At 41.0% G+C, this 12,755-nt stretch overlaps 1 protein-coding gene across 1 annotated transcript in view; it reads right to left on the bottom strand.

Moving 5' to 3' along the window:
• Positions 1 to 5,509: 5,509 nt before the first annotated feature.
• Positions 5,510 to 12,755, bottom strand: part of cacng8b (calcium channel, voltage-dependent, gamma subunit 8b) — a 10,125-nt gene continuing 2,879 nt past the window's right edge. Inside the window, exon 2 of the mRNA XM_055013646.1 lies at positions 5,510 to 8,009. Coding sequence (XP_054869621.1) covers positions 7,186 to 8,009 — 824 coding nt within the window. The 3' untranslated portion in view covers positions 5,510 to 7,185. The remainder of the gene's footprint in view (positions 8,010 to 12,755) is intronic.

Here is a 12,755-nt window from a genome sequence, read left to right as displayed (position 1 = left end):
ATTATTACATTTGGCTACAAGAACGGACAAGTTGTAGAATATTTGACAATAAAATTCTACAATTTTTTACAGTATTTACATCATTATTTTGCAGATATCTGTATTATTTGCTTGTATTTTTCACTTTTTTTAAAAAGCTTATCAGTGTTGCAGCATTTCATCAATTTTTAAAGTTTATTTTTTCTTTTTTTCTGGCACTTTTGCGGCCAGATTTTCACCGTTTTGTTTTTTAAATTTTTTTGGGGGGGGGATTTTTTCTAACAGTGCAGAACCTGAAGTTTTCTTAGAGGTTCTCTAGAGATGGTTCAAGGTTCCAGCGAGTCCCTGCAGTGGAACCCAGCTTTTTGTTGAGTCTTTATTTCTGACTCCGCTGCTGCTCTTTATTAAACACATTTGACAGAAACTGGCCGCCTCCCTCTGGTTTGCTGCTCTGCCGGCTCCTCCCCCCTCTGCCAGCCTCCCATCCCCCCCGACTGGCTCCTCCCCCCTCTGCCAGCCTCCCGTACCCCCCAACTGGCTCCTCCCCCCTCTGCCAGCCTCCCGTACCCCCCAACTGGCTCCTCACCCCTCTGCCAGCCTCCCATCCCCCCCGACTGGCTCCTCCCCCCTCTGCCAGCCTCCCATCCCCCCCGACTGGCTCCTCCCCCCTCTGTCAGCCTCCCATCCCCCCCGACTGGCTCCTCCCCCCTCTGTCAGCCTCCCGTCCCCCCCGACCGGCTCCTCACCCCTCTGCCAGCCTCCCGTCCCCCCGACCGGCTCCTCACCCCTCTGCCAGCCTCCCGTCCCCCCGACCGGCTCCTCACCCCTCTGTCAGCCTCCCGTCCCCCCGACCGGCTCCTCCCCCCTCTGTCAGCCTCCCGTCCCCCCGACCGGCTCCTCCCCCCTCTGTCAGCCTCCAGTCCCCCCGACCGGCTCCTCACCCCTCTGTCAGCCTCCAGTCCCCCCGACCGGCTCCTCACCCCTCTGTCAGCCTCCCGTCCCCCCGACCGGCTCCTCCCCCCTCTGTCAGCCTCCCGTCCCCCCGACCGGCTCCTCCCCCCTCTGTCAGCCTCCCGTCCCCCCGACCAGCTCCTCCCCCCTCTGTCAGCCTCCAGTCCCCCCGACCGGCTCCTCACCCCTCTGTCAGCCTCCCGTCCCCCCGACCAGCTCCTCCCCCCTCTGTCAGCCTCCAGTCCCCCCGACCGGCTCCTCCCCCCTCTGTCAGCCTCCCGTCCCCCCGACCGGCTCCTCTATATTTAGGACGGAGCTCGTCGCTGAGCTTTGGGGAAACCTGATCCTTGAATTCCAGCCATGCGGCCCCCAGACCTGGTGGCCTCGCCTCCCCTCGGCCGACCGACCATCCTCCTCCGTCGTCCCGGTAACTCGTCACGCCGCTGGCATCCGGACGCTCACCTGCTTTTAACTCCCAGCGGACAGAAACCGAATCCACCTGACACACTATCCTGCCTGTATATTTAGCTGTTAATAGTTCTGCTGGGATGGATGGAAAAGAGCTTCCCAGAACAGGATGAAGGCCTCCGCTATTGTTGCTGGTCTGCTGCCAGATCATTAGCGGTTATTTATTTTATAGTAGCACATTTGTGATTGGTTTGCTTTGGCAGCCTCGCCCCTCCGGTCGCTCATCGCTGAGACCTCAGGAGGTATGATAATAGTGGAGAAGCACTCTGGATGGCTAATCCTCAGGCTCCAGGAGGCTGCTGGGAATCTCAGGACTCTTGTCAAGGATGTGGAGCTGCTTCCTCCACAGTTAACCCTTTGATGCTCAGCGTGGATCAGGAGATACCCATCTTCCACTGGGTTTGGGTCACTTCTGGCCCATGTTGGACATCAAAGGGTTAACGCATCTGAAGAGGCGACTTTCTACTGCAGGACCCAGGATCGGCCCTTAATTGGTCCCTTAATTGGTCCTTTAAAGTAATTCTTTAATTGGCCTTTTAACACATTCTAAAAAATGTTTACAATTTGGTCTCCAACAACATTTAACTGTAAAATTACACATTTTGTCTGTATTTAAATCAGCTTAAGATAGAATTATTTTACAATTTTTCCTGTATTGTACTATAAATAATCTGTCCTTTAATTGGCCATTTTAGGATCCAACACCTTCAACCGTGCACTAAAAGAAATAATAGTTACTGGATTGAAAAAAGGAAGAAAAGAAAAATTATAATAATGTAGGTCCCACTCCAACTGGTCCTACCAGAAACCAGTGCTTGCAAAAGGTTCCTACGTATTGACATTGGGGGAATGATATGCTATCTCAGCTGCTGTCTGAATGAAAGCGGTATGACGAGAGATCAGCGTTAGGGGGTTAAGAGATTCTGTGAAGAGTTGATTTTTTCCTCTGAGGTGGAACAAAAACCTCCTGCAGTGACCGAAGACCTTCACCGTACCTCAGAATTGTTCATGCAAGAACATGCACGAGGCAGCAGATGGTTCTGTCAAAGTAATGGTCTCCAAAAAAAGTCCAGTCGAATAACTTTGAGCTCATTTTCTCATCTGCACTCCCTCCATCTGCCGCGTCCATATATTAGCAAACATTATGAGCCTCGGGTCTGACGTGAAGGTCGAAGTCTTTCTGGGATCAGCAGAGACACCTTCAGACTGAGAAACTAACAGAAGTGCTGAGTTCATGCTGATGAAAACAGCTTCGATCTGGCTGGAAAAGACACAAGCAAGAGACCAAAGGCAGGAAGACGTAAAACACCAGAATGATACTACTACTGTATGCTATATGCTACTGTACTTCAAGTCTTGACACAAAAAGTTAGACGTTATTCTCCTTCTCCACAATTCAAATCTGTATAAATATGCAAATATTGTTCATGTCTAAATCTTTAAATCTTTAAGTCTTACATAGACAAGCATCATCGAACATTTTAATCTTGGTGGTTTAATGGCCTGAATCTTACGATCTAATGTTCCTCTGTCACTGATATTTTCAAGAAAAACCTCAACAAATCGGTGTTTTCAGTGGCTTTAGCTGCTCTGGTGGTAGTATTTTATATTTCTCTTTTAGAAAAGTAATCTTACAAGTTGCTAACTTGTTTTGGTATTTTATTCTATACTATTTTGTTTTACAATTTCTTTTAAGATCTTTTAACTCTTTATGAGCCTGATGTCTGTTTAGGATCCTCTGATTTTTCCTGAGTCTGCCCTGGTGACCAGAAGTGATCAGATCATTGCCGTTCGTGTCTCTAAATTGTGGAAATCCTCCCAGAAGATCTCAGACTGTTGGTAAGTTTTAAGTCCTTCTCATATCTGGTTTATTGGGGTGATTTTATTTTGTCTATTTTGCTACAGTCGTGAGCTAAAGTTTCCGTCCACTTGTGGAGTTCATGTTCATCATTCCGTCTTTAGTTTCCAGTGACTCCTAGAACTCTGAATTCTGAAAAAAACTTTTGAGTTCAAGTCAATGATTTGCTTTTCCAGATCTTTGCTGAGCTCCTCAGAGTTTACCACTGTAGTGTTTGAGTTTAATGATTTATTTCATCCTGGATTCGGCCCTGGCTGATGACTGCTTTTAGATTGTTTGGGGTGGGTCTTGGACTTTTTTTTCAGGTTTTAGACCTTTTAAGGACTGGTTTAGGAGTGGTTTCGGACTGTCTTGGGTGGGTCTTTTTTGAACCCCAAGAACACCAAACCTACCATCAAGCATGGAGGTGGCACTATCATGTTCTGGGGCTTTCTAGAAGAGCTTCTGGACTGGTTTCAGAATGTATGTTGGACTGGTTCTGGACTTTCTTGGGACTGGTTTATGTTTGGTTTCAGTCTTGTTTCTGGGCTGGTTTTGGATGTGATTCAAAGTTGGTTTAGGATTTATTTTGCTCTGGATCTGGTCCTGGATGAGGACTGGTTTCAGACTGTCTTGGAGGGTCTTGGACTTTTTTCAGGAGTTGTTTAGGTCTGGTTTTGGTCCTGATTATGTACTGGTTTTTAACCTTTTTAGGACTGGTTTAGGACTGCCTTTGGTGGGTCTTTTTTAACCCCAAGAACACCAAAACTACCACCAAGCATGGTGGTGGTAGTCTCATGCTCTATGGAACTGGAGCTTTACACAAAGTAAATGAATAATGAAGAAGGAGGATCACCTCCATGTTCTTCAGGAAAACCTAAAACCATCAGCAGAAGGTTGATCTTGGACAGAGTTGGATGTTTCGACAAGACAATGAGCCCAAACACACAAGTGGTAAAGAAATGGTTCCATCAGGATAGAATGAAGGTTCTAGACCAGTCTCCCCAAAGTCCTGACTTAAACCCATCAAGAACCTGTGGACTGATGAAGAAACAAGTCTGAATCAGAAAGACAACAAATATCGTTACTATATTTGTTGTCTTTCTGTCTCAGACTTGAGTCAGTTAAATTGATAGTATAATGGTGCTGCCACTTCCATGCTTGACGGTAGGTATAGTGTCCAGAGGAGTCGAAGATAAACAGGAAGATTGAAATCAAAAGAACCGAACTGAGGTGGAAATGGACTAATTTGACCAAATATTAAAATTTGTGTATGTATATTTATGATCCATCAGATTTTTGTCAGATTTCCAGAAGACCTTTAATAAATTTAAGACCAAAGTATATGATTATTTTTGTGACAAAGATTCACGTGTTTCAATATACATAGAACATTCTGAATTATAGGAGTCACTGGAAACTAAAGACTGTAACGGCATAGATGGTCTTTTTAAGTGGATGGAAACTTTTGTTGAAGACTGTATATTGGTCCGCAGGTTCTTTGTCTTTGACCTTTTGCCAGAGTTTAACATATTTTGTGTATTGTCGCCTTAGTTTTATTGTGTTTTATTGTGCAGCACCTTGAAACTTCATTTTAGAAAGGTGCTTTATTACCAAAATTATTCTTAGTATTATACAGGAGGTCCTCGGTTTACGACGTCCTTGACGTATGGCATTTTTTTGTTACGTCAAAACTGGTTACGGGCGGGTCTTCGGTTTATGATGCACAGCGTTTTGTCGTTACTGGTTACGGCATTTTGTCGTTATGTTGGAACTGGTTAGTTGGAACTAGTTGACGAGCGGAGCGGATGAATACGTCATCCCGCGGCGACGGCTTTGTTTCCATTCTCCGGTTGTACGCCACCTTGGATTGTACTATATTCACTAAGTTTTTGCCCTCCACTGTGGCTCCTAAGCCTAAGTCAGACTCTTCTGATGATCTTCTTGTAAAACGATTCATACATGCATGAAAGTGGTTGGTATTCGTGACTTTTTCGAAGAACTGATCAATATCGCGATGCACGTAACGGCTTTGTTTACATTTTCACCGGAGTTCCGTAAGTGGTGAACCGGTTGTAGTGTCAGTTTATGCAACATCAACAAAGTAAGAATAAGCAGAATATCTTCATGAATGGAAGAAAAAATTTAAAGTTAAGTAAAATGGAGGTTTTTGTAAAGCGTCATTTACTTTCTGTATGAGTAGAATCTTCCACAAGTCTTCAATACCTTAAAAAAACAGTTTCAAATGAGCAAAAAAGAAACAAAAGACAGCAGTCTGTGAACAGGTCTGTTATTGTTTTTTTATAAACTTCGTGCAATACAGTGTTTAAGTTTATCACACATTTAGATAAACCATAATCATTTATCTAGATATATCTATTCTCAACTACATACTATTCATGTTGCCCACATAAATGCTATCTGTGTGCAGTTTTTATCACATTATTCTTTTTCTCAAAATCAAAGAAATCAAAACTTAGAGAATCTGGAAGCGTCTGGTTGTTTTGTTTTTCATCGTTACAGGTGTTTCCACGGTAACCACCTGATCTGCAGTCACTCGCGGCGATGGAGTAGGGGGTGGGGTCGGTGGGGTGGAGGGGGCGGGGTTTCTGTGAGTTTACATTCTCATCAACACAAACAGGTCAGAAGGTTCAGGAAGCTGAGGAAGCACAGTGAGCAGAATCTTTGGGGGGTTCGTCTCCGCGGCGACGTGATTGGGTAAACACTGATCATGTGACCAAATATGGGCGGGAGGAAGGAGGAGCAGGGATGAAACCGCCCAATCAGAGTCCACCCTGCCCGAAACGTTAGAACAGTGGTCCCGAAAAAAACCTACCTACAGACTTTACAAATATGCGTAAATTACAATGTACACGTATGTTCTGAAAAGTTCTCTACAGTGTTTTTTAAACCCTCTCAGCCCACATATACATATTGTGTTTTGTTTTTTTTTGCCACTGAAAATGATGATTTGCATGTGTCACTTTGGGACTTGTCATAGAAAAAACATGATTTTTTGTTTTATTTTCTGCTCAGGCAGCAACCTTCACCTGATTCTGTACAAATTCTATTTTTTTTCTGCATCCTCCGATTGGAGGTTCCTGTTAATGCCCAAGAACAAACATCTTCAACACGACTATAGCTACAAGTACTACTGTTAACACTGATTAGAATGGAAATAAGACTAACAGAGGCCCATAGAAAACTCGTAACAATGAAGTCGTCTCAGTCGCTCGCGTTATTGTTGCATTTCTTTCGGTATCAATATTGGAAGACAATTTACAGTATTCACATCTGACTGTATTATAAATGAAACTCATGTAATATGGGGGTTAAAAAAATAATACAGGCTCTCATTCGTCCACATGTTGTGTACACTCATGCTCGACACTTTGACACAGTAACACACAGCTCGCTGGTCGGCGGTCCAGCTGCTCCGCATGGAAGAAATTCACAGTAAAAGTCCAAAAAAGAGAAGAGAAATTAAAATCTTCATTCCAAACTATAGTGTTTGCAAATACGTCTAGCCTGTAATAACGCTAAGAATAATCACAACAACAATTCGACACTAATGATGATCTGGTTAAATTAGCGGAAGAAGTATTGCACAAAAAATCATGTGAGACATTTTTCATAATAGCCCAAGGTTAATTGCGTTTGATCATTAACAAAATAAATCATTTCTAGCACGTTAAAATATCAAAATAGTTTTATTGTGAGAGTTCATTGTTGTTGTTATTATCGCTCTGTTATTACTCTTCTTTTTGTTCTCAGTGAGATTTGACTAAATAACAGTGAACATGGAGGGAGAGATGCAGCGCTTCCCGCCGGCTGCCGTTTCAAGCCACGTGGACGCGGCGCTCCTTCGCTAGCTTTGTGTTTTGTTTTTTTTTTTGTTACTTCTACCCGTTCTCTCCCTTCCTCCTCACCCGCCTCATCTTTTTCTCTCTTTACACAGGCGTCGTCTTGCGGTTCAGGGTGTTGGAGTTGCTCTCCCGGTCGCCCTTCAGCCTGTCCAGAGTCCCCATCCCTCGCTCCCGGTCCACCGTGGACGAGGTGAAGGGCGGCGGTCCAGAGCCCACCGAGTTCGGCATCGGCGTGTTGGAGTTGGAAGAGTTGGAAGGATTGTGGGACTTTAGCGAGGGGAGGGTGCCGCTCATCATGACCCCGCCTCCGGCGCCGCTGTCCTTTGGGAAGCAGTTGTGCAGCTGGTAGAGCGTCGCCCTGTCCACCGTTCCGTACATCGGAGGCAAACCCCCCAGCTTGGGGTCTCGGGACAGCGTGTAGAGGGAGATGTCACCGCCGGCCAGCGCCGTGTGGGAGCGAGAGTGGGGGTTCGGTAGGGTGGACACCGAGATGGGGCCCTGGGAAAGCAGCGCCGACGGAGGCAGGCCGAAGTTCTTCCCCCCGCTGCCTCCAACGGGCGAGGGGTCCCGGGAGCGCGAGGGGTCGGTGGACCGGGATGAGGAGCGGGAGCGGCGGCGGAATCGGTAGCTGGGCAGGCGCAGCATGGCATGTGTGGTGCTCTTGAATATGTCGGTGCGCGAGCGGCAACGCAGCTCCTTGTTCTTCTCGATGTAGATGTTGACGGCCAGGACGCCAACCATCTCGGCCATGATGAAGGACAGACCGCCGAAGTAGAAGGACCATCCGTACGAGTATTGCCACTTCTTGTCCTCGTCCTTCTTCGGAGAGATGTCGCCCAGCGCGGCCGAGATGTAGACGATCACACCGATGATGTTACTCAGACCTAAAAGACGAAATTGACACCAGATTTACCAACTTAGGAATGAAACACAGTCATCTTTCCACTGCAGGAACTCAGGGAAAGTGCAGGGTTGAATGTCCCCCTAATCAGTCCTTAAACACTTCTGTTACAGGTCGGATCCAACAGTGTCAACAGGAATGTTACCCCCAAGCGAGCAAAGCAACTAGAAGTTAGTGGACGTCACTTCAGTTCTACCAGGAAAGCAGAACAATTATTTCATCATATGGCACGTTTTTACAACATGTTTGAAAAATGGCATTTTTTTTCGACATAGTATAGTAAGGCGTTTTTTTGGTGCCAAAATTCATGACGATTTTTTTTTCACAGAAAACCTTTCTGGAGTGTTTTTCACGGCCTCCTTTACATTATTTCATCATATGGCACGTTTTTACAACATTTTTGAAAAATCGCATTTTTTTTTCGACATAGTATAGTAAGGCGTTTTTTTGGTGCCAAAATTCATGATGATTTTTTTTTCCACAGAAAACCTTTCTGGAGTGTTTTTCACGCCCTCCTTTACATTATTTCATCATATGGCACGTTTTTACAACATGTTTGAAAAATGGCATTTTTTTTCGACATAGTATAGTAAGGCGTTTTTTTTGCGCCAAAATTCATGATGATTTTTTTTTCAAAGAAAACCTTTCTGGAGTGTTTTTCACGGTCTCCTTTACGTTATTTCATCATATGGCACGTTTTTACAACATGTTTGAAAAATGGCATTTTTTTTCGACATAGTATAGTAAGGCGTTTTTTTTGCGCCAAAATTCATGATGATTTTTTTTTCACAGAAAACCTTTCTGGAGTGTTTTTCACGCCCTCCTTTACATTAGTTCATCATATGGTACGTTTTTACAACATGTTTGAAAAATCCCATTTTTTTTCGACAGAGTATAGTAAGGCGTTTTTTTTTCCCCAAAATTCATGACGATTTTTTTTTCACAGAAAACCTTTCTGGAGTGTTTTTCACGGCCTCCTTTACATTATTTCATCATATGGCACGTTTTTACAACATTTTTGAAAAATCGCATTTTTTTTTCGACATAGTATAGTAAGGCGTTTTTTTGGTGCCAAAATTCATGATGATTTTTTTTTCACAGAAAACCTTTCTGGAGTGTTTTTCATGCCCTCCTTTACATTATTTCATCATATGGCACGTTTTTACAACATGTTTGAAAAATCCCATTTTTTTTCGACATAGTATAGTAAGGCTTTCTTTTGGTGCCAAAATTCATGATGATTTTTTTTTCACAGAAAACCTTTCTGGAGTGTTTTTCACGGTCTCCTTTACGTTATTTCATCATATGGCACGTTTTTATAACATGTTTGAAAAATGGCATTTTTTTTCGACATAGTATAGTAAGGCGTTTTTTTTCCCCCAAAATTCATGATGATTTTTTTTTCACAGAAAACCTTTCTGGAGTGTTTTTCACACCCTCCTTTACATTATTTCATCATATGGCACGTTTTTACAACATGTTTGAAAAAATGGCATTTTTTTTCGACATAGTATAGTAAGGCGTTTTTTTTGCGCCAAAATTCATGATGATTTTTTTTTCACAGAAAACCTTTCTGGAGTGTTTTTCACGCCCTCCTTTACATTAGTTCATCATATGGTACGTTTTTACAACATGTTTGAAAAATCCCATTTTTTTTCGACATAGTATAGTAAGGCGTTTTTTTTGCGCCAAAATTCATGATGATTTTTTTTTCAAAGAAAACCTTTCTGGAGTGTTTTTCACGGTCTCCTTTACGTTATTTCATCATATGGCACGTTTTTACAACATGTTTGAAAAATGGCATTTTTTTTCGACATAGTATAGTAAGGCGTTTTTTTGGCGCCAAAATTCATGATGATTTTTTTTTTCACAGAAAACCTTTCTGGAGTGTTTTTCACGGCCTCCTTTACATTATTTCATCATATGGCACGTTTTTACAACATGTTTGAAAAATGGCATTTTTTTTTCGACATAGTATAGTAAGGCGTTTTTTTGGTGCCAAAATTCATGATGATTTTTTTTTCACAGAAAACCTTTCTGGAGTGTTTTTCACGGCCTCCTTTACATTATTTCATCATATGGCACGTTTTTACAACATGTTTGAAAAATGGCATTTTTTTTTCGACATAGTATAGTAAGGCGTTTTTTTTGCGCCAAAATTCATGATGATTTTTTTTTCAAAGAAAACCTTTCTGGAGTGTTTTTCACGGTCTCCTTTACGTTATTTCATCATATGGCACGTTTTTACAACATGTTTGAAAAATGGCATTTTTTTTCGACATAGTATAGTAAGGCGTTTTTTTGGTGCCAAAATTCATGATGATTTTTTTTTCACAGAAAACCTTTCTGGAGTGTTTTTCACGCCCTCCTTTACATTATTTCATCATATGGCACGTTTTTACAACATGTTTGAAAAATGGCATTTTTTTTCGACATAGTATAGTAAGGCGTTTTTTTTGGTGCCAAAATTCATGATGATTTTTTTTTCACAGAAAACATTTCTGGAGTGTTTTTCACGCCCTCCTTTACATTATTTCATCATATGGCACGTTTTTACAACATGTTTGAAAAATGGCATTTTTTTTTCGACATAGTATAGTAAGGCGTTTTTTTTGCGCCAAAATTCATGATGATTTTTTTTTCACAGAAAACCTTTCTGGAGTGTTTTTCACTGCCCTCCTTTACATTATTTCATCATATGGCACGTTTTTACAACATGTTTGAAAAATGGCATTTTTTTTTCGACATAGTATAGTAAGGCGTTTTTTTTGCGCCAAAATTCATGATGATTTTTTTTTCACAGAAAACCTTTCTGGAGTGTTTTTCACGCCCTCCTTTACATTATTTCATCATATGGCACGTTTTTACAACATGTTTGAAAAATCCCATTTTTTTTCGACATAGTATAGTAAGGCGTTTTTTTTTCCCCAAAATTCATGACGATTTTTTTTTCACAGAAAACCTTTCTGGAGTGTTTTTCACGGCCTCCTTTACATTATTTCATCATATGGCACGTTTTTACAACATTTTTGAAAAATCGCATTTTTTTTTCGACATAGTATAGTAAGGCGTTTTTTTGGTGCCAAAATTCATGATGATTTTTTTTTCACAGAAAACCTTTCTGGAGTGTTTTTCATGCCCTCCTTTACATTATTTCATCATATGGCACGTTTTTACAACATGTTTGAAAAATCCCATTTTTTTTCGACATAGTATAGTAAGGCTTTCTTTTGGTGCCAAAATTCATGATGATTTTTTTTTCACAGAAAACCTTTCTGGAGTGTTTTTCACGGTCTCCTTTACGTTATTTCATCATATGGCACGTTTTTATAACATGTTTGAAAAATGGCATTTTTTTTCGACATAGTATAGTAAGGCGTTTTTTTTCCCCCAAAATTCATGATGATTTTTTTTTCACAGAAAACCTTTCTGGAGTGTTTTTCACACCCTCCTTTACATTATTTCATCATATGGCACGTTTTTATAACATGTTTGAAAAATGGCATTTTTTTTCGACATAGTATAGTAAGGCGTTTTTTTTTCCCCCAAAATTCATGATGATTTTTTTTTCACAGAAAACCTTTCTGGAGTGTTTTTCACACCCTCCTTTACATTATTTCATCATATGGCACGTTTTTACAACATGTTTGAAAAAATGGCATTTTTTTTCGACATAGTATAGTAAGGCGTTTTTTTTGCGCCAAAATTCATGATGATTTTTTTTTCACAGAAAACCTTTCTGGAGTGTTTTTCACGCCCTCCTTTACATTAGTTCATCATATGGTACGTTTTTACAACATGTTTGAAAAATCCCATTTTTTTTCGACATAGTATAGTAAGGCGTTTTTTTTGGTGCCAAAATTCATGATGATTTTTTTTTCACAGAAAACCTTTCTGGAGTGTTTTTCACGGCCTCCTTTACATTATTTCATCATATGGCACGTTTTTACAACATGTTTGAAAAATGGCATTTTTTTTCGACATAGTATAGTAAGGCGTTTTTTTTGCGCCAAAATTCATGATGATTTTTTTTTCAAAGAAAACCTTTCTGGAGTGTTTTTCACGGTCTCCTTTACGTTATTTCATCATATGGCACGTTTTTACAACATGTTTGAAAAATGGCATTTTTTTTCGACATAGTATAGTAAGGCGTTTTTTTGGCGCCAAAATTCATGATGATTTTTTTTTCACAGAAAACCTTTCTGGAGTGTTTTTCACGGCCTCCTTTACATTATTTCATCATATGGCACGTTTTTACAACATGTTTGAAAAATGGCATTTTTTTTTGACATAGTATAGTAAGGCGTTTTTTTGGTGCCAAAATTCATGATGATTTTTTTTTCACAGAAAACCTTTCTGGAGTGTTTTTCACGCCCTCCTTTACATTATTTCATCATATGGCACGTTTTTACAACATGTTTGAAAAATGGCATTTTTTTTCGACATAGTATAGTAAGGCGTTTTTTTTGGCGCCAAAATTCATGATGATTTTTTTTTCACAGAAAACCTTTCTGGAGTGTTTTTCACGGCCCTCCTTTACGTTATTTCATCATATGGCACGTTTTTACAACATGTTTGAAAAATGGCATTTTTTTTTCGACATAGTATAGTAAGGCGTTTTTTTTGTGCCCCAAAATTCATGACGATTTTTTTTTCACAGAAAACCTTTCTGGAGTGTTTTTCACGGCCTCCTTTACATTATTTCATCATATGGCACGTTTTTACAACATGTTTGAAAAATGGCATTTTTTTT

This window comes from Amphiprion ocellaris, chromosome 9, assembly GCF_022539595.1.
Source record: "Amphiprion ocellaris isolate individual 3 ecotype Okinawa chromosome 9, ASM2253959v1, whole genome shotgun sequence".
Taxonomy (NCBI): domain Eukaryota; kingdom Metazoa; phylum Chordata; class Actinopteri; family Pomacentridae; genus Amphiprion; species Amphiprion ocellaris.
Note: the sequence above shows the minus strand (reverse complement) of the source record. Positions and strands in the feature narration are given on the sequence as shown.